The following is a 25,516-nucleotide window of genomic DNA, read 5'->3' on the forward strand; positions in this document are numbered from 1 at the left end:
ATTTTGCATGTCCTGAGCATGGATACGTGCATGCCAAGCCTGTCACCTGTGGCAAGGACAGGTCAACAAACAATGAGAACTGGGCATCTGGCCAGCTCAGATGGGCACCTTTGAACGCTGAGCATGTTCTGATGGTGAATTCTTGCATGCCAGGCACCAAGAGTGTGCAAGGGAGGGGGCAGTGTGCTGAGTGCAGGCTCCAGCCTGAGCCTGTGGTAGACTGGGTGCAGCACTGGAGAGCAGAGCCTGGGTCCCCCTGAACCCCACTCCCCGTGCCAGTTCAGGCCTCAGGCAAGGAGAACAGGCAGGGGGCAATACTGCTTAACAGTTCTTTATTGAAATAAACAGACGGCAGGGCCAAGGGTGTGCTCAGGGCCAGTGGGGTGAAGCCCCCCCTTCTTGCATACCTCTGGCCCAGGGGGCCACAGGTCAGACCCCAAAACCCTTCTGTGTTCGGGGTGTGTGTGCAGACATGCACCGAGGGCGGTGGGGGGGGATAGGGAATTTCTGGATAGCTATCTTTCTGTAAGAATAATTTGTCGGTTCAGGGGATGGCTCTGAGAAAGGGGTTGCCAGCCCCGTCAGCGCAGCCCCCAGCGATGGGCAGGGGTGGGGTCACCCATCAGTGGTGCCCGCCAACGTGCTGCAGAAAGCTGGTGGCCCGGGGTGGACCATGTGGGTGGGCATGGCGTGGCGGGAGCCCCTGAACCCGTGGCCCCCTGAGGCCCTCCAGCGTCCAGTCTGCCTCACTCAGCCATTCCCCAGGACAGCTGTTGGGGTCGAAGAGCTCAGGGCCTGGACTCTGTTGGGGAGGAGCAGAGATGGGCATCACCCAGGAAGCCCCCTCCCCACGTCCCACATCCACCCTGGAAACAGCCAGCCTGCCCGCTCATGGACTCCTTCAGTCCCAACTGCTTCCTTGTGACTTCCTGAGGACAATTTTGTACATCCTGAACCCTCTCGACATTTTGGAGGCTTAAATGGTGTGTGCTGAGACCTTAATGTGTCCTAAAGGAGTGTTTGCTGAGACCGTAATGTGCCCTGAAGGAGTGTTTGCTGAGCCTCTGTCCCATCTTCCTGGAGGTGGGTGAGCTGTGCTATGGTCTTGTTCAGGTTTCTGGGCCTTTATCAGTTCCCACATGTGGATTATGATGTTCTGAGTTTTTACACAGCCTGAATATGGGTTCATGTTTGCTGAACCTTGTCACATGAGTGTCTTAGTGTTTGCCGAGCCTCATCACATCCCGAGGGTGGGCTAGTAGTGTGTGTTGGACCCTGAGCCAACTACAGGCCACTCAGATATGTGGGAGGCCAGGCTGGTTCCCTGTGCCCCAACCCCAGAATCACCTGCACCCTGGCCGCCCCCCATCCCCACCCAGCTCACCTCAGCATCCATGGCCATGTCCTTGATGTCTGGCCCATCCCCGTCACGCTGCGGGATGACAGGAGGCTCGGCAGAGGCCCCAAGGCGCTCTCCTTCTGCCCAGCCGCTGGCCCTGCATGGGGCGTCGTCCTCAGGTGAGGCCTGGCTCAGCCGGATCAGGTTGCTGAAGTTGGAGTCGGACTTGGAGCCGGCCGGTGGCTTGCGGATCTTGTGGCGGCCCACCAGGCGGCTGCCATAGAAGGCCAGGATGGGCTCAGGGCTGGACTCGGGCAGCCGACGGCCCACAGCGGCGGCCTTGAGCGGGGCCAGCACATTGGGGACCACGTCAGCATGGGTCTCGCCCCAGAGCCCACGCCCCACCTCCTGCAGGCTCAGGTCGTCCAGCTGATCGATGGCCCTCTGCATGCCGGGGGCCTTCTCCTCTCGGAAGAAGGGCCCGCTGCCCCCCGTGCTGCCCAGGCCCATGGCCACCTCCTCCTCGGCCAGACGGTAGTAGGGGGGCCCATCTTCCGTGGCAGCCAAGACCGACGTGGGTGGCTTGCCCTCCACCTGCAGGGACAGGCGGCAGCTGCGCAGCGAGAGCTGGTAGTAGCGGGTGGTCTCATGGGCGCTGCGCAGCTGCTGCATGGACACGAAGGGGTGGCGCAGGGCGGCGCTGGGGCTGATCCGTTCGTGCGACTCCCAGGTCAGCATGCGCTTGATCAGCTCCACCATGCTCTTGAGATCGGCGTGCTCCGCCAGCACCTCACGGTCTGGGAAGGTCAGCCGACTGGCCGCCCCGACTCCGTTCACCGTCTCGATCTGGTCCAGCGACTTGAGCATGTACTTACGGCGCTCCAGTGGGCGCACCTGGTGGGACGCAGGGTGGGGCAGGGGTGGGCACGGAGTTCCAGCCCCAGGCTCTCCTGCTGTGGGGCCCACATCTGAACCCCCGCCCTAGTTTCCAGTCGGCCCTCCAGTCTGGCCCAGAGCTCTCTGGGCCATGAAGTCTGCACACGGGAACCCTGACTTCCAGTTCTGCCTGGGATCTGACTTGGTGCTCTCTTACTGCTGGGAAGGTCACACTTGCTCCCTACCAAGAGAGGCCCCCTCTAATCTCATCCAGACCCCGCCTATTGCTGCAGGAAGAACAGCTGACCGTGACCTCTGGTCCTCCTGTTTAACCCAGGGCTCTCACTGACCCCAGCTGGCTCTTGCTCCAGCCCTCCCGTCCTTCCCTGAGCCATGGGTGCAGCCCCTGCCAGCAATGAGCAGAAAGGGTGCCTCTTTTGGAATCAAATGCTGACCCCTCTGGCTGCCACAGCTGATCCCCGCGTCTGATCCCAGCCCTCAGGCCTCCAACGAGTCAAGCCCAGACCATTCTCCCAGGGGTTATTAAGGTCTGCCGGGTACTTCAGTCCCACCTTTGGTCCCACCCAGACCCCTCTCTTCCTGTGACAGCTCCCACGCCTGGCCCAGACTTCCAGTCCTCTCTGCTGTCTCATCCAGACTCTTGCCGCACAACTCTGATGATTCTGGTTGCAGAGATGGCCGCCCTGACTTCCAGTCCCACCCGGGGTCTCACTCAGATCCATCTTGCTGTAACAACTCCCACAGCCTGCATCCCACCCCCCGCCAAGCTTCCAGTCCTCTCTGAGATCTAACCTAGATCTTATTTCTTCTGGGTGCAGCAGACTGCCCACACTGACTGCCCTCGCCCCCACCTGTCCCCTCTACCTTGGTCTCAGCCAGGTAGTCAGCCGAGGACTTCAGCTGCCAGGGGTTGGCGGCGTCGGGGTGCGGGTTGCGCTTGAAGAAGTGGTGGGCCTTGCGGGCGGCATGCAGCAGGTGGGGCTTGGGCAGGCCCTGCGTCTCACAAATGTAACGCACCTGGTCGTACTCGTTGTTGCCCGGGTAGAGGGGCCAGCCCAGGTGTAGCTCGGCCATGACGCAGCCCAGGGACCACACGTCTACCTTCTCACAGAAGGGCAGCCCCAGTAGAATCTCGGGGGCCCGGTAGAAGCGGGACTGGATGTAGGGTTCCTTGACGTAACGCACCTCGCTGAATATGCTGGCTGAGCCGAAGTCTATCACCTGGCAGGAGGAGGGAGGCAGGTGGGCAGGGGCAGCCCGTATGAGCCTCCCCTGGCGTCTCGGTGGGCTCCTTCTGCATCTGCCACTTGACTCTCTGCTGCTGCACTTCTGAATCTTGGTCTCTTCTTTATGTCCCTCTCTCCTCCAGCCCTTGTTTCTGGTTTGTGTGCTGGTCTCTCGATCTCTGTTTCTCTCCACGAGAACGTATGCCCCTGGGGGTTAACCTCTGTCTCTTTCTTTCTCCCCCATGCCTTGTCCATCAGCAAATCTTCCTGACTCCATTCACTTTCTGTTCTGCTCACTCTGTGTCCCATTCTCAGCCCCCACCCTGGTCCTGTCTCCCTTCATCCCCAACCTAGGCTATTGGAGAAGAAAATGCAGAAGGAAGTGGCAACCCACTCCAGTATTCTTGCCTGGAGAATTCCATGGACAGAGGAACCTGGTGGGCAACGGCTCGTGGGGTCGAAAAAGAATCGGCCACGACTGAGCGACTAACACACCAGACTAACGTCAGGGCCTCCTTGCTGGTCTCCCTGTTCCTCCCCTGCCCACACCCGCCCCGCCCCACCAGCCCTCCAATCTGATTCTCACAGGCAGCCCCAAGGATCCTGTGACCACCTGAGTCAGATCGCGTCACTCTCCTACTCAGAATCTTCCTGCAGCTTTACCACATCCTGTGATAAGAGCCGAAGCCTTCATCCCTTGGCCCTCAAGACTCCGACAATCTGCCTCAACCCCGACCCGTGGTCACGTAGCACCAGCTACACCCGCCTCTTGCAATCCTTGAACAACCCAGACACTCACAGCTCAGGGCCTTTACAGTGGCTGTTCCCTCGGCCTAGATAGATCTTCCTCTGGATGTCCACGTGGCTGCCTCTCTCACCTCAAGTCTTTATTGAAATGTCACCTTCTCAGGGAGCCCTCTGCTGACCATCCTATCAAAAACAGCACACCCCACCCTTCTCACCCACCTCCCTGTGTGCGTGCTAAGTCACTCAGTCGTATCTGACGCTTTGCGACTCCCATGTCTGTAGCGCACCAGGCTCCTCTGTCCATGGGATTCTCCAGGCAAGAATACTGGAGCGGGCTGCCATGCCCTCCTCCAGGGGATCTTCCCAACCTAAGAATCGAACCCCAGTCTCATGTCTCCTGCATTGGCAGGAGAGTTCTTTACCACTAGCCCCACCTTGGAAGCCGCACTCACCTCCCTAGCCCTGTTTATCTCCATAGCTCTTTTTTTTTTTTCCTGGCTGAATCAGGTCTTAGTTGCAGCACAGGAGGTCTTTCAGATGTGGCGTGTGGGATCTAGTTACCTGACCAGGAACTAGATCCCGGGCCCCCTGCATTGGGAGCAAGGAGTCTAAGCCACTTGATCACCAGGGAAGTCCCTCTCCATAGCTCTTGCTACCATTTCACATACCATGTATTTTAGTTTTGTTTGGAGTTCATTGCTTTTCTATCCAACGAGGACATCAGTCCCATGAGGGCAAGGATTTTATCTATTCATCGCCGCATCCCTAGATGGCTGGAACAGTGCCTGGCACACGGTAGGGGCCCAGGAGAGAGAGAATGAATGTTTGAACTGACTTTTTTATCCCTGTCATTCTCTTTCTTTCTGTCTCTTGTTGGGGTGGTGTCTCTCTCTTTTCTTTGCCTCCTCATTGCTTGTCTGCATCTCTCATCTCTGTCTCTCTCGGGCCCACTAGAAGGATACCACCCTGAAACCCATCAAGCATTGCTGACACCCCACACCGGCCCTTGGTTCATACAGGTGCTTGATGAACAACCTATCGAAGTCACGTTGTGAATGACTGAAAACCCTTGTGTCTTGCCATGCCTCTGGGGGAGCCGTCTGCCATTTTTACTCTGAATCTCTGTGACCATATCTCAGTCTGTCCCTCGGTTTCCCTCCCTGAGTAACGCTGCTTTTCATTCAGCCATCCCTTACCTTATATCTGCAGAAGGCAGTGTTACTTATGCCAAATAGTTATTGATCTGGACTCAACACAGACTGCTGAGGCCTGAATCTCAGAAAGTTTGGATGACCCCGATCAGTCGGCCTTCATGGAATTCATTCATTCATTCGCTCATCCCACAAACAAGGCGGGGGTGCCAACACAGACCAGGTGTTGTGGTTCTGTCCTGTTTGCCTCCTGCTCTATTTGTGGGAATCTCTCCTTCCTTGGGTCTCTCTCCCTCCATCTTTGGGGCAGAATGATCTGCCTTTTCCTGTCTCTGTATCTCCCTGTGTCTCTGACGTTCATTTAGCACTGACTCCACAAAGGCGCTATGCTGGGAAATGCTGAACACACGGAAGTGACCGAAACGCCCCTGGCCCTGCCCGCACAAGGCTTAGTTCAGACCCATCATCAGAGAGTAACAAACCTGTAAGCAGACAGAAGGGTCAGAGTGGGGATGGGGGAGTCCAAGGACCCGCGACAGCTCAGAGGAGGCACCTGTGTGCCCAGCTCAGGGTCAGGCCCAGAGCAGCCCTCCGAAAATGTTTGCTGATGAACAAACTCACAATGAAGGATCCTGCCTCTGTCCTTCCAGTCACTCAGGCCAACAGGCCTTTCGGCCTCCCTCACTTCCTCTCTCACACGTCACATCAGATCTGCCAGCAAGTCCTGCTCTAAAATCTTTTTTTAAATCATTTTTTAATTGGTGAAAAATTGCTTCACAACGTTGTGTTGGTTTCTGCCGTACAACAACCTGTTCTAAAATCTACCCAGAGGGACTTCCTTAGTGGTCCGGTGGTTAGGACTCCGTGCTTTCAGTGCCGTGGCCCAGGTTCAATCCCTGGCCAGGGAACTAAGATTCCCGCCAGCCGAGGGGGTAACCAAAAGAAACAAATCTACCCGGAAACCCCATCCCCCCAAACACATCTCTTCTCCCACGACCCCACCCACCTGGACCGGGGGCAGTCTCTCTCTCTCTCTTTCTGCTCCGGCCCCTCAGTCAGTTCCCCTCCTGCAGCCAGAGGGAGCCCGTGAGCACCTGCGTTAGACTACACCCCCTCCTCAGCCCAGGATCCTCAGGTGCTTCCACCGCTCTCTCAGAATAAAACCCAAATCCTCCCTGAGGCCCACGAGGCCCTGTACGCCCCCGCCCCATCCCGTCCCTGGTCTCGTTTCCTCCCTCTTCCCCTCAGTCACTCTGCTCCAGCCACGCTGGCCTCCTCACTGCTCCTCAAACAAACATACTTGTGCATTTATATATATATGATGGTAAAGAATCTGCCTGCAATGCAAGAGACCAGGGTTCAATCCCTGGGTTGGGAAGATCCCCTGGAGGATATGGCAACCCACTCCAGTATTCTTGCCTGAAAATATCCCATGGACAAGGGAGACTGGCAGGCTACAGTCCGTGGGGTCACAAACAGTCAGACATGACTGAGCAACTAACACTTTTACACTTGATCTCAGCCAAAAGGCCTAGAAGCGATAAACACCTTCAGTTTCACACTTTCATATACTTACTCCTGCCTCTGGGCCTTTGCACTGGCTGCTCCTTCTGCTGAGGTGCTTTCCCCCAGATGTGAACACAGCTCCCTCCTTCTCTCAAACCTTCCCTCAAATGTCACCTTCTCAGGGAGGCCTCCCTGACCACAGAGCCTAAAGTTTCATTCATCACCACCCCACATCCTCCTCCTCCTGATTTCGTCTTGTCTCCTCATTCACATAGCTTATTTTGCTCATTTATCTTGGAGACTCTATCTCCCCGGCTACAACTCACATGGGAAAGAATCTGCCTGCAATGCAGGAGACCCAGGTTCAATCCCTGGGTTGGGAAGATCCTCTGGAGAAGGAAATGGCAACCCACTCCAGTATTCTTGCCTGGAAAATCCCATGGACAGAGGAGCCTGGTGGGCTATAGTCCATGGGGTCACAAAGAGTCAGACACGACTGAGCAACTTCACTTTCACTTTCACTATCTCCCCAGCTAGAAGGTCGCAGGGATGGGAGCAGGACAGAGGAGCTGAGCCAAGAATGGAACAAGGACGGGGAGCCCTCAGGACTGGCAGGGAGAGGGGGTCAGGACTGGGATGGGGGAAGAGAGGAATTTCAGAGCCAGGAGGTGGGCAGAACCATCGTGGACAAGGAGGGAGAGACCTCAGGTTGGGGAGGTGGGACCCAGGGAGACCCCAGGGTCAAGGAGAGACCCCAGGGCTGGGGGAAGCTGGGTGAGAACAGGAGCAGGGACCTGCTGCCCTGGGGTGGCGCACTCACCTTGACCCTGAAGGGACAGCGGGTCTGGTCCACCAGCATGATGTTCTCAGGCTTGAGATCAGCGTGGATGATGGCTAGTTCCTTGAGCCTGGCCAGGGCCCGGAGCACCTGCAGGGTGACCGTGCGGATGTGGCGGGCGGGGAGGGGCGCGAAGTTGTTCTCCTTCTGGAATTCGAAAAGGTTTTGCTCCAGCAGCTCGAAGACCAGGTAGAACTTGAGGGCGTCGTGGAAGAACTCGAGGAAGCGGATGATGTGGGCCTCCTCGGGGTCCAGGCCCCGCATGCATCGCAGCAGCTTCAGCTCGTTCTTGATGATCCGGTTGCGGTAGGCGTCGTTCTTCAGGATCTTGATGGCCACCATCTCGCCTGTGCTTCGCCGCCAGCCCTTGGCCACCTCCCCGAAGGTGCCCTTGCCCAGCACCTCGATGATGTCGTAGCAGTCAGTCTCCGACTGGATGGTGGCCATGGTGCCCCTGCCTCTGGACGCTGCCCTGACGCCACCCCTGTTCCACGGGCTCTGCCTCCTAGGCCTCCCGCCCCGACACTGGCCCCGAGGCCCCCACAGTGGGGGAAAGAGGACCTCACTCGTGCCTTGCCCTGCAAGGTTCACCCCCACCTCCCTGGCAACCCCCAGACCCCTGGGCCACACGGTGAGTCTGCCAGGGGCCGCACCCCTCCCCCAAAGCCCTCCCGGCTTGGGACGAGGGGCCCCAGGCCCCCCCGAATGGGTTCCAGCGTTGCTGAGTGGCTCTGGTTCTGTTGTTGGAGACCTGAGCCCCTGGCTGGAATGGGGGGGGTGGGGTGGCAGGTAGGGCCTCCCCTCCCCCGCCCAGGGGCGGAACCCTGGAGAGGCTGGAGAGGTGAAAGGTCGAAAGAGAAGGGAGCCTGAACATGGGCCTTGGGCAGAGAGCAATGGGACATTCCTAAACAGAGGTGAGGAGCTGCAGGCTTCCCAAGCTGGGGGATTTGTGGGTGTGTCTGTGTTCAGAAAACGCCTGCCCCTGCCTGTGGCTTCCCTGGGGAGGGGGCAGCGTGGTTAACGTGAGGCCAGGTTGCAAAGGATCTTGAGTGCCAGGCTAAGGAGTCTGGACCTTGTTCTGAGAGCACTGGGCTTCCCCGGTGGCTCTGGTAAATAATCCACCTGCCAATGCAAGAGAAGTGGGTTCGCTCCCTGGGTTGGGAAAATCCCCTGGACAAGGGAATGGCAACCCACTCTAGCATTCTTGCTTGGGAAATGCCATGGACAGAGGAGCCTGGCGGGCTACAGTCCATGGGGTCACAAAAGAGTCGGACACGACTTGGTGACTAGACACCAACAAGTGAGGGCCCTGGGGAGCCACAGAAGGACTTTGAATGAGGAAGGCAGATTGAAAATTTTATTTAGTTACTTATTTTTAAATTTTGGCCTCAAAGCTTGCAGGATCTCAGTTCCCCCCAACCAGGGATCAGACCCAGGCCACAGCAGTGACAGAGATGAATCCTAACCACTAGGCCATCAAGGAACTCCCCAGGGTCAGATTTTGAGTGTCAGAAAGCTACTGTGTGAAGAAGAGTGGATTGGAGGGGGCAAGAGTGGAAGCCCCCAGCCTGCAGCAGAGTCCAGGTGGGAGAGGCGGGAGAGGCAGGTGGATGGGACACTCAGGAGGCCAGGAGGACAGGCCATGGGAATGGCCAGTTATGGGCAAAGGAGGGAGCCATGCAGGACAGGGCCCAGGGCTCTGGCCTGGATAACAATGGGACAGAAGCATGGATTGGCAGTTTGGGGGAGCAGACTTTAGGAAATTTAACACTGAAACATTAAAACACATATTGAATGCTTTAGAAGCCTTATCTGATCCTTACACTATGTATGTGTAAAAAAACTCCAAGGGGTGTCAGCTTGAAGGAAGAAGGTGATGGATTAAGTGAGGAGACTGCGACAACCCAGGGCTTCCCAGGTGGCACTGGCGGTTAAGAATCCACCTGCCAATGCAGGAGACACGGGTTTGACCCCTGGGTCGGGCAGATCCCCTGGAGGAGGAAATGGCAACCCACTCCAGCACACTTGCCTGGAGAATCCCACGGACAGAGGAGCCTGGCAGGCCACAGTCCATGGGGTCACAAAGAGTCGGACACGACTAAGTGACCGAGCAGGCGCACACACATACTCACTGGGACAACTCAAAGGCACAGCCCTTCTTCCTCTAGAATGGGAGGGTGGAGGCGTGACGAGAGTGGAGTGGCGGTTATAGCGGCATCACCGGGAGCGTTGCACCTGGACAGCTTACCTGGGGCACCTCAGTGTAATGGGGACCCTGGTGGGGGCTTAGATCCTGAGTGGGGAGGGGTCCCTGGGAGCTGAGGCCCAGCCCCAGTAGGGGCTGACAATCCTGGGACTTAGTCCTAGGGTGTCATGGAGTGGAAGTTCTGAACCCGGGAGCTTGGAGAGGGGACCGGGAAAGGCCTCCCTGGGTAGGGCAGGGGTGGACCGGTAGTCAAGCCAGCCAGGCGGGAAAAGGAGAGCAAGGGTGCAGGAGTGCTCTCGAGGTGGGGAGGTGGCCAGCGGAGGGCAGGGGGTAGCAAGCGTTTTCTGCTTAGGGCTCCTGGGGTTGTCCTGGCAGAAGGGACCCCGCAGGACACGTGGAGTCTCCAGCACAGGGGTCCTGGGCTCTGCTGGGGCACTTCCCCAGCTCAGAGGCCCCTGGGAATTTTGAACAGCCCCCCTCCCACCAGGCCCACACCAAGGCCTTCCTGACTCTGGGCTGTCTTCCTGCACAGAGGACCCCTTCAGGCCAGACCTCAAGGGACTCCTTTCTCTGGCCCACCCCCCACCCGCCGCACTCCACCCCTGCATCGCGAGCACACAGAGGAGACCCCACACAGAGCCACCTCTGGATTATTTTATTCACATGACTTGGCAAGACATAGGCACTCCTGCCAAGGAGCCAGGCACGGCCACCCCGGACCTGCCCTGGTCAGTTGCCCACCTCCCAGCCTTCTGAGGGTTAGTGCTAGTTATCTCACACACAGAACAAAGGGTGGGGGATGGGAAAGGTGAGACGGGAGCGGGGGCGGCGGTCTCCCTCTGCTCAGGGGTTTTCAGATGACGGCAGCCTGAGCCCCCTCCATCCTCGCGGGGCCTGGAGGGCCCATCTCGGAAAACCCCACGCTGGGCAGCCGCACCCGGAATCCACCCTCATCCTGGTCCCCACTCCCGCCCCGGGTCTTGGGGCTTAGGGACACCCGGGGGAAGCGGAACTTGGGTGACTTTTCCCCGCTGGGAGACTTGGGTGCCGCCTCACCCTCCTGCCCCCGGGAGGCCTTGGAAGGGGCAGCCAGGCCTACACGGGGCAAGCGGACTCGGACGCGACCTCGGCGCCCGGAGGCCCCTTCCCCGCCGCCCTCCGCGTCTTCCTCCTCAGGGCTGGGGGAGCCTTCCCCACTGACCGCCTCGCTCTGGCTGAAGCCCACGCGGGGCAGCTTCAGTTTTGGGCTCTTGGCCTTCTCACCTTCCTCAGCCCCCTCCTTGGCCCGTGCCAGGCCAAACCGGGGCAGCCGCACCTTGAGCTTGTGTCCGGCATCTCCCTCACCTTCTGCCACCTGGTACTCAGCGTGGGTGCCCACAGCAGGTGGGGAGAGCTCCACATCGGGCAGGGAGAGGTGGAAGGTGCGCTCTGCCTCTTCGGACTGGTCGCCCGGCCCCTCAGCCCTGGCCCCAGCTCTAGCCCCCAGCGTAGGCACCTTCAGCTTCAGCCCACCCTCACTGGTGGTGGCCTCCCCACCCTGCACCTCTCGGCTCAGCCCCACGTCCAGCTCAAGCTGGGGCACTGTCACAGCGGGCATCTTGAAGACACCCTCGCCCACCAACAGCTCGCCACCCGCCGCCTGGGCTCCAGGTAGAGCCAAGGTCACTTGAGGCACGTGGACCTTGTAGCCCGCTGTGCCCTCTGCTGGAGGGGCAGAACTCTCAGCCTGCTGGCCCGGGGTGGCTTCCCTAAAGCCGGTGAGCTCCACCTGGGGCAGGGAGATGCCCAGCGGCATCCTCAGTCCCCCGTCCTGGGCCTCAGTGCCCACCTGCTTGGCTGGGGACACTTGCAGGCCTGCGAGCCGTCCTCGGCTGCCGGCTGTCTCCTCCTCTACCCGCCCCTCCTCCTGGGCCCCCAGAGCAACCAGTTCCACCTCAGGGATCTTAAGTTGCACAGCTGTGGACTCTGGCTTTTCCCTGGGGCTGACTCGCCCACCCGAGATGTCCGCTTCCTTCCCTCGAGCCAGCCCAAAGGAGGGCATCTTCAGCTTGGGCATCTTCACCTTCCCATCCCAACCCCTGCTCTTGCCCTCCAGCTCAGCCGCCCCTGACACTAGTTCTCCCACCTCAGTGTCCCGGCCCCTGACCCCAAACTTGGGCAGGCCGAACTTGGGCCCCTTGAGCTTGATACCGGCCCTGGCCACCTCTGCCTTGCCTGTGGGCAGATGGGAATCCAGGCTTAGCTGCGGGATGGACAGGTCGAGGGCGGGCAGCAGACCTGTCTCCTCTGTGCCCTTGGCCTCCACCTCGGACCCCACCCGAGCCCTGGGGAGTGAGATGGCGAACTTGGACACTTTCAGCTTGGCAGCTCGTCCGGTCCCCTCAGCCTCTGCTTTGGTCACCTTTGGCCCCGAGAGTCCAAACTTGGGCAGGGAGAACTTGGAGGAGGGCTTGACTTTCGCCTCTGTCACCTCTGCCTGCCCTTCCTCCAGCGCGGGCAGCTGTGGGGTGACGATCTCCACGGAAGGCAACCGGAAGGCAGCTTCCCCGACCCCAGCTGCTTCTGCCTGCTCCTCTTTGCCCACTTCGGCGGCCGCGGCCTGCCCTTCCAGGCCCAGGGCCCCCGGCAGGTCTAGCTCCACCGAGGGCAGTGTGAGAGAGGGGACACCCACACGAGCCTCGCTGCCCACCTCTGGCTGCAGACACGGAAGTGTCACCAGCTTCCCCGAGACCTCAGTGCCTGCCTCGCCAGGCTTGCCCTGAGATGGGGACTCCGCCCTCCCTAGCTTGGGCAAGGTCATCTTGGGCATCTTGAAGCCGAAGTCCATGCCCTCTGCCTCCTCTAACTTGGCAGCTTTTAGCTGTACCTCCGGAGCCTTGGGCAGCTTCACTTCCGGTGCCTTCGGCAGATGCACCTCCGGGACCTTGGGCGCCTGGACTTCTGGCAGCCGCATCTCCGACACCTTTGGCAGATGCACTTGTGGGAGGTGGACGTCCGGCACGACCACTTCCGGCACCCTGGGGAGTTTTATCTCCGGGAGCTTCACCTCGGGGAGCTTGACATCAGGGACTTTCATCTCCGAGACTTTCGGCAGCTGCACCTCTGGGAGATGCACTTCTGGCACGGCCATCTCTGGCACCTTAGGGAGCTTCACCTCGGGGAGTTTCACCTCGGGGACTTTCGGCAGCTGCACCTCTGGGAGTCGCACTTCAGGCACGGCCATCTCCGGCACCTTCGGGAGTTTCATTTCCGGGCATTTCATCTCGGGCACCTTCGGCAGCTTCATCTCTGGAACTTTCGGCAGCTGCACTTCTGGGAGACGCACTTCCGGCACGGCCATCTCGGGCACCTTTGGGAGCTTCACCTCGGGGAGTTTCACCTCGGGGAGTTTCATCTCGGGGACTTTCGGCAGCTGCACTTCTGGGAGACGCACTTCGGGCACGGCCATCTCTGGCACCTTTGGCAACTTCATCTCTGGGACTTTTGGCAGCTGCACCTCTGGAAGTCTCACCTCGGGGACGGCCATCTCTGGCACCTTCGGAAGCTTCATCTCTGACACCTTTGGGAGCTCCACCTCTGGGAGTCGCACCTCTGGAAGGACCGGCTCAGGCATTTTGGGGAGCTTGACCTCTGGGACCTTGGGGGGCTTCACCTCAGGCCCCTTGGGCACCTTGACCTCCGGCGGCGAGACCCCGATGCCAAAGGAGGGCATCTTGATGGTGGGCAGCTTCAGCTTGCTCTCAGGAGCTTCGGGGGCAGCAGGCCGGGGCTCCAGAAGAGAGAGCCCGAAGGTGGGCATTCGAAGCTTGGGCCCCTTCACCTTGGCCTCAACAGCTTCCTTTGCCCGGGCCCCAAAGCGGGGGAAACTGAGGCGGGGCATCTTCAGGGCCACCTCGGGCACCTCGCCTCGGGGTTCCACCTCTGCACCAGGCAAGGCCAGGTCCACCCCCACTGTAGGTGCTGCTACTTCCAGGGTGGGTACCGTCACTGCCACAGCCCCTTCCCGGGTCTCCAGGCAGGGAAGTGTGGGCAGAGCAGGTAGTGAGGGCAAGGAGGGCAGCTCCACTTGGGGCACCTGGATCCCTACAGCCGCAGGCTCCACGGCAGGGACAGCTGGGGCTCCCAGCCCAAGGGTTGGCAGGTGGAGGGCAAAGCCGCTGACGGCCTCTGCTGCAGGGGCCGCCTCCCCCTTGGGGGCTGGGACCTGGGGGACACCCACCTCGGCACCTGGCAGCCGGGGCCCAACCAACTCCACCTGGGGAGCCGTGAAACGGGGTCCTGCTGCCACCTCAGCCTCTGCTCTGGCCTTCCGTGGGGGAGGAGCGGCGGCCGCCAGCCTGGCTACCTGGGCCTCTTCGGCCACTTCTCGGACCCGCAGCCGAGGCAGCTGGAGGCGCCGGCGGGTGGGGGCAGCTGGGACAGGACCCTCGACAGCCTCGGCTTTGAGGCCTCGACGCAGACGGGAGAACTTGGGAAAGGAGAATTCGACGTCAACAGGGGCCAGGTCTGCAGGGGCCCCCAGGGCCCCGGGCATCACCATCTTCTTCTTCTTCACAGGGGACAGACTCTGGATGTTCTGGGGAGAGAGGAGAGAGGCAGGAGGCGGTGGGACAGTGGGAGGCCTAGGGTGGACAGGGGGAAGCCCCATGCTGTCATTTTACCAGGATGGGTATGTGTTGGATGGAGCATCTTGTCTCCAAAGCACCATCCCCACTTCCTGCCTGTCATGTCACCATGACTGCCCAGGAAGGCAAAGACTTTAATATGGACTCTTACAGTGCATCACCAGGGGTGTATAAACTGTGACCCAAGACTTCTGGCTCCTCGTCCACCATTTTCCCCAATACCCTCACTTTAGAGATGGGGAAACTGAGGCCCAAAGTGGTAAAGAAGTTCCTCCAGAGTCACTCGGTGGTAAGTGAGCCACCCTTAGGCTTGACTGAACGTGGCCTCTCTGGTTCAGGACCACTGGTGGGTGAGGATCCTGGTTTGGGTGGGTGGGTCCCCCTCCCCAGGGAGGAGTTTAGGGGCAGAGAACAGGAGGCAGTGGATGAGATCAGCGCTGGGTTAGTGACGAGACAGAGGGCAAGGCTGGCCCACGGGTGTGGGGCAGTGGGGCTCACGGCGCAGAGACAGGATCGCTGGGGCAGTCCAGGGCCGGGGCCGGGCTAAGCACGCGTACCAGCTTGGCCACCTTGGCCCGCGGGCCCTTGATCTCGTAGCCGGCCACGGTCCCGGGCCGTAGCGCCAGGTCGCCGGTGGGTACAGTGCGCTTCAGGCAGAAGGAGACTTTGTAAGGCTCGGCGCATTGCAGCAGGCGGAGCGCGTCCTCGTACTTGAAGTTCTCGAAGAACACTCTGGCGCTCAGCAGCTGGTCCCCTGTAGGCCAGGTGGAGGTGGGCAGGGCGTGGGCATCTTCCGGCCCCGCCCACTTCCCTGGAGCCCTTGCAGCAGGGCGCCGCCCAAACTTTTGGCCCCGCCTATACCCGCGTGCAGTGCGTGCTCGATCGCTTCAGTTGTGTCCGACTTTTTACGACCCTACGGGACTGTAGGCTGCCAGGCTCCTCTATCCATGGGGTTCTCCAAGCAAGAATGCTGGAGTGGGTTGCCATGCCCTTCTCCAAGAGCACAGGATACTGAGACACAAAGTTCCTCCCTGTTTGAAGTTCTGATACTTAGAGAAAGCCACGGCCTAGGCTTTAGCCTTGCCTCCCTTAGAGCAAATCCAAGCCCGTTTGCCGCACCTCTCCCCTTTCTACTCCCCCTCCCCGAACCTCACACTTCAAACACTGATTCTGCTTTCTTTTACTGAGAAACAGTCAGAAAAAAACTTCCAGAAGCCCCCACCCAATTATTCACCCACCCTGGTCCTGCGGCGATTTTCTCTACTCTCCATCTGTCCTAGGGATAAACCAATCCCACTCCTAGCTCGGGTCAATCTCTCCACCACCTTTTCAGGGATAAACTCCAGCAATTCTCCCCTTGCTCCCTACATCATCATCAATTTGTCCTTCTCTGCTACATTATTGTCATCAGCAAAGAACATACCACTCTTTCTCCCATAAGAAAGGTTGTCTTGGACTTCCCTGGTGGCTCAGTGGATAAGAATTGGCCTGCCAATGCAGGGGACATGGGTTCGATCCCTGGTCCAGGAAGATTCCACGAGGCTCGGAACAACTAAGCCCCTGTGCCACAACTACTGAGTCCATGAGCTGCAACTTCTGAAGCCCTTGCGCCTATGACCTGTGTTTGCAACAGAAGAAGCCCCTGCAACTAGAGGCCCACATACTACAATGAAGAGTAGCCCACAGCTGCCGCAACTAGAGAAAGCCCTCAAAAAGCAATGAAGACTCAGCACAGCCAAAAATAATTTTTTTTTTTTTTAAAGAAAGGTTGCCTTGACCTCACTCTTTCTGGAACCTCTGCCCCACTTATCTGTTCACTTTAATGGCACAATTCATGGAGTTGTCTGACTGCGTTATTTTCACTTCTCCAATCACACTTTTGACACCCCCCTCCCAGAGCCTCGAACTGGTCTCTCAAGGTCTCATACAGTGACCTCTGTGTAGCTGCTAAGTCCAGCAGTCAAGTCCCAGACTTCATCCATTTAAACCCTTGCTTGAGACCCAGCTTCACTCTCTCTCTTTCATCTCCTTGCTCAGCTTGGCTTCCACGGTGCCCAACCCTCTGGAACCTCCCTGGGGGCTTCTTCTCAGCCTCTTGGGATGATTCCTCCCATCTCCCAGACCTCTTAAAGACACAGAGTCCCAGAGAGCCAGCTCAGGCCTTGGACCTCTCCTCTTCTCCATACTACTTATCCCTTAGGGAAGCTCACCCAGGTTCAGGAGTTTAAAGATCATAAATATACTGACAACCTCCAACTGTGTCTCTCCAGCCCAACACTCCCCACATCCATCCTAATTTCACATATCCCTTTACATCTCCACCTTGGTGTCCAGCTCTCATTTGACAGGTCCAAACTATACTCCTGGTCTTTCTCCAAACAAGCTCCAGCCCCAGGGTTTCCCATTTGTGGGGCTACCAACTCCATTCTCAGGTTGAGAATTCCTGGACACATCCTTGACCCCTCTCCAAAAATCCCATATCCAGTCCAGAAGACTCTTCCTTCAGATTATATCCAGAATCCAAAGCCTTGTCTTCACCTCCAATAACACTGTTTTGGCCCCAAGTATCACCCTGTCCTCCACTAACGCCCAGAGTTTGCTCAAATCCATGTATTTAACCATCTCATCCTCTGCTGTCCCCTTCTTTTGCCTTCAATCTTTCCCAGCATCAGGGTCTTTTCCAATGAGTCGGCTCTCACACCCATGGGGTCACAAAGAGTCAGTTCCCTGTACTATAAAGTAGGTCCTTTTTGGTTATCTATTAATATTTTAAATATAGCACTGCATACATGTTGATTCCAGACTCCCTGTTTATCCCTTCCCCTAGCGAGTGAACAACAAATCACCAATCTTAATCTCTTACCTGGATAATCACAGGAGCCTTTTTTCCTGCTCCCCATCCTGCCCTCTACAGTCTACTGCTAATACAGCATTTCAATATGGTCAATTCATGTTCGTTCTTCATTCACAACTTCTGATTAAAAATTAAAGTTCTCCCCGTGGTCCATAAAGCCCTCAAAAAACTACCCCTTCTCTTACTTCTCTGGCCTCATCTCTTACTCTGCTTTTCACTAACTCTGCTCCATTCACACTGGCTTCCTTGCTGTTTCTCCAACAAACCAGGCACTCTCCCATCTTGGGGCAGTTGCACTGGTTCTCTCTGCCTGGAATGCTTTTCCAGATGGCCACAGAGCTCATTCCCTCACCTCCTCCAGGCCTTTCTGCCCTTCCTGGTTCATCCTACTTAAAAACGCAGCTTCCTCCCTAGCTTCCATAAGCATACACGGCCTTCTAGTGTACTCTGTATTTTACATTAGTTTCCATAAATTATGTATATATAATGTACTATGTATTTCACAGATTTTGCTTAAATATGTCTCTCCTCACTAGAAAGTAAGCTTCATAGGAACAGAGAGTGTTGTCTGTTTTGTTCACAGCAGTAGCCCAAGCACCCAGAATAACATCTGGAAATAGAAGGCACTCAGTAAATAGTTGTTGCATGAATAAAGCATCAACCTCATCCATGTTACTTAAAATATCCCTCACTAAGCTCTCTTCGCCACTCCCTCCAAGTTGTTAACTCCGCCTCTTTTCTTCAGCCCCAACAACCAAACTATAACTAGCACTTATATAGTGCTTACTATGTGCCACTTAGTTACCTGCTGTGTTTTCAAATACTGACTCATTTAATCTACATAATAACCCTATGAGGTATGTACTAGAGTAAGTCCCATTTGAGAGGTGAGAAAACCGAATCACAGAAAGATCACAAGATAGTTAAGTGCAGATTTGGGAGACAATGAACCTCCAGAGCCGGCATCTGGGCAACCGCAAAACCAAGACACACAAAGCCCCGCCCCTAGCCCTTAACCCCGCCTCCCGGCCCCGGGGCCTAGGGCAGATTCCTGCCCCCGCAGGAAGGCCCCGCCCCGTGCCCGCTCCCCGCCCACCTTCCTGTAGGCTGAGGCTCCTGGCCGCCGGCGAGTCCTCACGCAGCTCGCGGACGAAGATTCCCTCCTTGCCGCCTCCCGCTACGTTGATGCCGCTGACCCCGGTCTGCGCCTCTGTCTCCACGATGATCTCCACCAACTCCGCCCGCCTCAGCTCCTGTGGAGAGCGGCGAGGGGTCGCCATGGGGCGCTGGGGCCGGACCTCGCCCAGAGCCCGCCATCGCGCTTAAAAGCAGCTCTCAACCGGGTCCTCAGGGCACAGGCGATCAGGCGGGGCTCAAGCCGGTCGTGTGGGCCCACTCTCGCCGGCATCTCCCCTTTAAGTGAGCGCGAGGGCGGCTCTCTGAGACCCACGGAAGAGTGGGTCTCCCGGCTCACTGGCCTGAGGGAGCCCCGAAGGCCGCAGTCGGGAGAGGCGGGGCGAGGGGTGGTATCATAGAGGAGGGATGGGACGGGGAGGCCAGAGGGAACCTGAGTTGCAACTGAGAGGCGGACCTGCTAGTGAGGGCGGGGCTGTTTGCTAAGGGGGCGTGGTCAGTTCGGAGGCGGGGTTAGGGATTGGAGCGCGACCAGATAGAGGACAGTGGCCGGAGAGGAGCGGCCAAAGATAGGAAAGGGGTGTGGCTAGAGTGTGTCCGTGGATGCGCGGAAGGGACCCGTAGTCTATGGACGGGCTTGAATTATGGGGAGGGGCTTTAACAACGGCAGAATAGGGCTGGAATTGAGGATGGGGTCCCGAAGAAAGGGTGCGGTATGAAGGGGTGGGGGTGGGCCTGGCCTCCTTGAAGGCTTGAATATGCGTGATTGTCCTATTGTGTACTCTGTGACCCCAAGCCCTGCATAACGCCCACTGGACAGGGAATCTAGTGAAGAGCGGCCGTGCGTGGGTAATGAGGGGTGGACTGGCAGACGCGGTATGCCTGGTATTTACTGTAAATGGTGCTGACCTGGCCCTGGCCCAGCAGTGCACTGTGGGATCCACATCCAGGCTTCCCAGAAGAGACAGTGAAAGACCTCAGTTTCACAACCCGTCCAGGAATGCACTCTGCTATGTGTCTCTAGGGGAGAACTGTGCCCTCTCTGGGCCCATTTCCCTCCTGTAAAGTTGGGTGACATGGGTATATGGAAGGAATTTATGATTGTGATTGAAGCAACAGAGATGTGAGGGGATGCTGTAATGGGCAGTATCTTGAGGCTGGCACAGACTGGCGTTGAGCCCAGAACTGAGCCCAGGACTTGGAGAAGGGAAAGCAAATTTGCCCAGATGCTCCACAGCAGCAGCCCCGAGTCTAGAGTTCTGGGCAGAACATGGTGAGAAGGGGTAGGAAGAGTTGTGGTAGGGGCAACAGGGAAAAGCATGACCATCACCACCATCCTTAGGCCCTGGGCCAAGTATTTTATGTGTGGTGTCTCATTTCATCCTCCACACAGCTTGGGCAGAGAGTAGGACACAAAGGTCCAGAGAAGTGAAGTGACTGCCTAATGCTACACAGCCAGTTCAGTGATGGGGCCTCAGCCTTGGGGGTGTGACCTCAGAGCCCATAAGCTGTCCTGTAGGCAATGACCTCTGTGCATGTTACCCCATGCCTGCCACCCTCAGCCTCAGCTTGGCTGCTATAAAAGGAGACCCGCTGTATGCTTGGCATCCAGTAGGATGCAGTCAGTGCTATGCTCTGTCTCCATGACAGTGAAAGCCACTCACATTTAAGGAGGCTAGGTACCAGGCCCTGGGCAAATGACATAAGTGTGAGTCCTCAGCACCCTCAGAGATGGGGACCATTGCCCCATTTCACCGATGGCAAAACTGAGGGTTTGAAAGGTCAGGTCATCTGTTCAGGGTTGTACAGCTGAAGTGGTAGGACTGGGATGTAAGCCTATAGATCCAAACCCCATGTCTTTAACCCCTACACCATTCTGCCTCTTCTGATGAAGAGGCTTTCTACTCTATTTTCTTTAGCTTAGTATTAATAGAATTCCAGTATGATCCTATCCCTTGTAGCTCAGTCGGTAAAGAATTCACCTGCAATGTAGGAGACATGGGTTCAATTCCTGGGTCGGAAAGATCCCCTGGAGAAGGGAATTGCAATCCACTCCAGTATTCTTGACTAGGAAATCCCATGGACAGAGGAGGCTGGTGGACTGCAGAACATGGGGTTGCAAGAGTCGGACACGATTTAGAGACTAAACCACCACCATGCTCAGTGAATTAGCTTCTTGGAATCTTAGTCTGTGTCAGGTACTGTGTTAAGCACATCACGAATGTTAATTTCTCTTTCCCTCACAGCGAACTATAACAGTCTGTTGCTGTCTCCATTTCACAAATGGGAAGACTGAGGCAGAGAAGCCAAGAAGTGCCTCAGTGCCACCCTAGTCAGTGCTCCCCACCAAGGCCCCGCGGGTCCCCTTTGAAGGGTACTCACCTCGGCACTCCGGCTTCTGGCCTCCATGGCGCTGCTGGGAGTCCCCTGGCCCCCCGGCTCCTCCGGTTTCCTCTCTCCCTTCTGCTGCAGGACCAGCTTCAGTTCTGCATGGAGCAGCTGCCTCTGAGCCTGCGGGGTCAGGGATGCAGGCTTGAGGCCATCCAGGGGAAGATGCGGGGAGAAGGCCGGGCTTAAAGGTCAGGGTGGGTATGAGATGGGGAGAAGGGCCGCCCCCCGCCCCAATCCCAAGTGTCCTCTCACCGCTGCCTGCGCATAAGCACCCCCTCCTAACAGGAGCCCAGCCCGGGGTGGCGCACAGTCTTCTGCGGGGCTCGTGCCTTTCCTCTGGGGTCTTGCTGCCTGCCAGGGAGAGACCAGGTCAGGAGGCTCCAGGCAGGCCAGGAAAGGGCAGAGAGGGGCATGTGGCACCAGCCAGTGCTCACCTCAGGGTCACCTCCAGCTCCTTGAGCCTTCTGGGTCCGGGGCTCTAAGAAGAATAACGTGAGCATTACTGTCGGCTGACCCTACTGATGATTCCTGAGTGTCTGACCCTCCCTGCACTCTGTCATTATTCTATCCCCACGGGTTCCCTGGTGGTCCAGTGGTTAGGACTCCACGCTTCCACTGCAGGGGCCAAGGGTTTCGTCCCTGTTTGGGGAACTAAGATTCCACACCCTGTTGCATGGCTTGGGGACTGCAACCCTGCAACCCTGTTACTGCTCTGTCCCCAAAGTGTAGGTGGGGAACCTGAAGCTCCAAAAACCTTTATCCAAGGTGATGTGGCTGGACAAGAAGCAGTAGTATAGCCAGGAATGACTCCTAGGCCTTTCTGACAGTACCATCCCTATGTTAACCACCTCAGCTGACCAAGGGGGCCAAATTCACTGTAAAACCATTGCCTCTACTTGCCAGGTAGGCAAATCACCTCACCTCTCTGTGCCTCAGTTTCCCCATCTATAGAATGGGGCGAATGAGAGCACCTACCTCCCAGGGCTAGTTAGAGGATCACGTGTATTTGTAAATATACAGTGCTGGGCACCTGGTAGGCACTTCATAAGCACTTGCCATGATTATCACTGAGAACTTCCTGTGGTCCTGATCTTGTTTCGAATATCCCACGGGGGTCAGCGTCTGTGGACTTCAGAACACCCTGGTGAGATCAATACAGTTATTGGGCATGGGACTTCCCTGGTGGTTCAGTGGTTAAGACCGCACACTTCCAATGCAAGGGGCACAGGTTTGATCCGTGGCCAGAGAACCTGGGTCCCACATGCTGACGAGTGTGGCCAAAAAATAAAATTATTGAGCTTGTTACAGAGAAGACGTCTGAGACTGGGAGAAGGAAAGTCACTCACCTGAGTCACAGATGGCCTAGCCAGGACTTTTAACTCGTCTGAAGGCTCCAGCTGCTTCTACAGATACTAATAACTAATGGGCACTGTGTGGTTACTCTTTGCCAGTCCTAGGCTAAGACCTTCACTTCCCACCTCACTGCAGAAAGCCCTAACCCCTGAGAGAGGCCAAGAACCTCATTCAAGGTCACATGGCCCAGTGAGAAGGAGGCAGAGCTGGGGTCTCTGCCAACAGCCCCTTCTAGAGGAGGGAGATGGATCCTGTCCCCCTCCTCCAAGCCTTGTCCTCCTGGCCCCCACCTGGCATGCCAACTCACCAACCCCCACTCCACAGGGAAAGGTCAGGCCTCACGCGGCACATTCCCTCAAACAATGGCCCATCTGCTGTGCTTGGTCACATTCCACCCCTGCCCACCCACCCCCAGGCACACAAAGGCCCTTCATAGCCCACCACTGGCCGAGACAGAGGACAGAGAGACCCCCCCATGCTCCAGCTGTACCCACTCCACTGGTTGCCTTCCCCCCACCGCCACAACCCCTGGTGTCAGAAGGCTCCTCTCTGGCTCTCCATGTCCTTCCCTGGCCTCCCCTGTGAACCCCGGCCCTTCCCAGCAGGCTTGACCCCCACATCCAGGTTATTTCCTCTAGACTGGGCCTTATGCAGGCCTCCTTAGGCCTTGAAATCACTCTGGATGTGGAGGCTATTTTAGGGTTGGAAACAGGCTCAGAGAGGGAAAGTGACCTGTCTGGGGTCATACAGCTAGGACCTGTGCCCTTGACCCCCAACTCTGCACCTTAACTTGCACTGGTGACTCTGAGCCCTGGAGGAGGCCTAGGCAGCAAAACAGTTGAGGCAGAAGTTGGGGACTGGCAGAGGGGATCAAGGGTGCCAGAAACAGGTGTTTTGAGAGCAACTCAGTGCCAACACTGGGCGAGGCAGACACTTTACAGCTGTGGCTTCATGGTACCCCATTTTACTGATGAGTAAATGAGGGTTAAGAGATGGGCTATCACAGGGAGTTCCCTGGCAGTCCAGTAGTTAGGACTCGGCACTTTCAGTGCCAGGGCCCAGGTTCAATCCCTGGTCAGGGAACAAAGATCCCACAAGCCACGTTGTTGTTTAGTCGCTAAGATGTAGCCAACTTTGCAATCCCATGAACAGTAGCTTGCCAGGCTCCTCTGTCCATGGGATTCTCCAGGCAAGAATACTGGAGTGGGTTGCCAGTTCCTCCTCCAGGGGATCTTCCTGACTCAGGGATCGAACCTGCGTCTCCTGCAGCTCCTACACTGGTGGACAGATTCTTTACCACTGAGCCATCAGGGAATCCCATTCACAAGCCATGGGGCACGGCCAAAAAAAAAGAGAGAGAGAGACAGAGATGGGTGGGATATCACAGTGACGGAGTTGGGACTTGAACCCTGGTCTGAAAAGCTAACTCTTAGTCCCTGATACAAGGTAGTGTCCTGAGCTATGGGTGAGAGAAGCCTGGTACTCGCAGGAGATGGTGGAGATGGAAGGGAGGATCTCCAGGGCCACAAGCGCCCTGTCCAGGACAAGTCAGAGAAGGTCACACCCAGAAGCTGGCACCGGAAACCCAGCCAGGGTGAGGGCAAGAGAGAGAGTGCCCAGCTTCTCCATCCCTGCCCGGGACGGCTGCCCAGCCCAGGTTATATTTAGCCCAACTGTGCCCTTCCTGAGCCACGTACCCAGCTCCTGGGGTGGGATTGGGTGGGAGCAGCTTCGGAAGGAAGCCCCCCCACCCCGCCCCCGCTACCCCACAACCCGGGGCACTCTCTGTTCCCAGCTCTGGCTGTCCCACTAGGCAGGGGAAGGAGGGGTAGGGAGGTGCCCAGGGGGCGGGCCTGACCTGTGTTAGGGGAAGCTCTAATGGGACTTCCCTGGGGAATCAAGGCTAGGCAGTACTCTCCAGAGGCTAACTGCCGATTTCTTGAGCTCCTGTCGCACTTCCCTGATCCATTCCTGAGCTTCCAGAATTCTGAGAATCCCCTTTCTTGAGCATTCACTGTGTGCAAAGATTCTTCCCTGCCTGGGCTCATTAAATCCTAACAACACCTCCCTGGGGAAGTCACAACTCAGATGCTCATTTAAGATGTCACTCCTGCCCTTCCTGCTGAGGAAGCCCCCAGCTTTGCCTCACTGTACCTTCTCCCACCACCCCCATGCCTGGCACCAACGTCACTTAAGAATTCTCCCCACTCACAGCCTCAGCCACCCCGAAGACCAGAGTGACCTGGAGCCCCTGCAGTGGGAGTGAGAGGTTAACCTGACTCATCCAGGCCCCCAGATATCTGAGATATCTGAGGCCATCTAGTGATGCGGAGGGGGAGGCATTCTGGCAGTGGCCTCTGGGTGCCTCATTTAGGCCCAGCTCCAGCACTCCTCAGGTTTGAATACTGGGGCAAGGTTTGAATTTCACCTCTCAGGGCCTCGGTTTCTTCCTCTGTAAAATGGAGCCAATAACAGTGGCTTTGAGGAATTATGAGATAACAGCAGGTGCTTAGAATATTCGGAGTATACAGTATAAGAGCTCAAGTAATAGCAACTAATCTCTGAAGGCAATTGTGTGTGGGAGGCAGGGGGCTGAGTATCTTAAAGTGTCTCATATCCAGCCTTTGCCCACAGTGGCCCCACTTTCTCTGCTACCAAAGAGGAACTTTGGGTGAGGGACAAGATCCAGCTTGGGTACCAGCTTCCAAACCAGCAAGATCAGCACTGCCTCCCCAGCACTCTATTCCAGGGACCAAAAGCCTGTCCCACCCTCAGCATCCAGCCCCAGCTCTTTATAAGCAGCAATTCATTTACTCTCGTGTCAGCCCTGTGAGGTGGCCTCCATCAGCCCCCCTGCCTTTTTCTTGGCTGCACTTTGAGATAGGTGGAACTTCCCCAGCGAGGATGGAACCTGTGCCCCCGCAGTGGAAGCACAGAAAGACTGGACCACCGGGGCAGTCCCATCAGCCCATTTTAGAGGTGAGAAAGCAGAGGCACAATGAATGCAGTATCTTGCCCAAAGCGACACAGCCAGAAAGAAGAGAACACTGGGATTTGAACCCAGGGTCTGGTTTCAAAGTCTGTACCTTTAACTCCTACACCTTGCAGCCTCCTGAGCCCCAGACACCCTCCCAGACCCTCCCAGGATCCTGGGTCTCATTCCCACAGCTTCTTAGCTTGGCCAGGATGGGAACTGGCTGGCTCATCTCTTACCACTAGGCCTCCAGACAGCTCGAGAGCTCCCAGGTC

The 25,516-nt window shown here is 57.2% G+C and overlaps 2 protein-coding genes across 2 annotated transcripts; both read right to left on the reverse strand.

Moving 5' to 3' along the window:
* Positions 1 to 318: 318 nt before the first annotated feature.
* On the reverse strand, positions 319 to 8,614 carry HIPK4 (homeodomain interacting protein kinase 4). Its single transcript, XM_069549108.1, has 4 exons — positions 7,687 to 8,614; positions 3,101 to 3,457; positions 1,385 to 2,233; positions 319 to 802 (listed from the first exon to the last, which is right to left on the reverse strand). Exons 1-4 carry the CDS (start codon positions 8,149 to 8,151, stop codon positions 623 to 625), a joined length of 1,851 nt encoding a protein of 616 aa, XP_069405209.1. The 5' UTR covers positions 8,152 to 8,614; the 3' UTR covers positions 319 to 622.
* Positions 8,615 to 10,550: 1,936 nt separating this feature from the next.
* Positions 10,551 to 25,516, reverse strand: PRX (periaxin). The gene is made up of 7 exons (XM_069549107.1): positions 25,481 to 25,516; positions 21,349 to 21,392; positions 21,167 to 21,265; positions 20,906 to 21,034; positions 18,486 to 18,642; positions 15,093 to 15,289; positions 10,551 to 14,486 (listed from the first exon to the last, which is right to left on the reverse strand). The coding sequence occupies exons 4-7, from the start codon at positions 20,930 to 20,932 to the stop codon at positions 10,764 to 10,766; spliced, it is 4,104 nt and encodes a 1,367-aa protein (XP_069405208.1). The 5' UTR covers positions 20,933 to 21,034; positions 21,167 to 21,265; positions 21,349 to 21,392; positions 25,481 to 25,516; the 3' UTR covers positions 10,551 to 10,763.

Source organism: Ovis canadensis, chromosome 14, assembly GCF_042477335.2.
Source record: "Ovis canadensis isolate MfBH-ARS-UI-01 breed Bighorn chromosome 14, ARS-UI_OviCan_v2, whole genome shotgun sequence".
NCBI classification, from domain to species: Eukaryota; Metazoa; Chordata; class Mammalia; order Artiodactyla; family Bovidae; genus Ovis; species Ovis canadensis.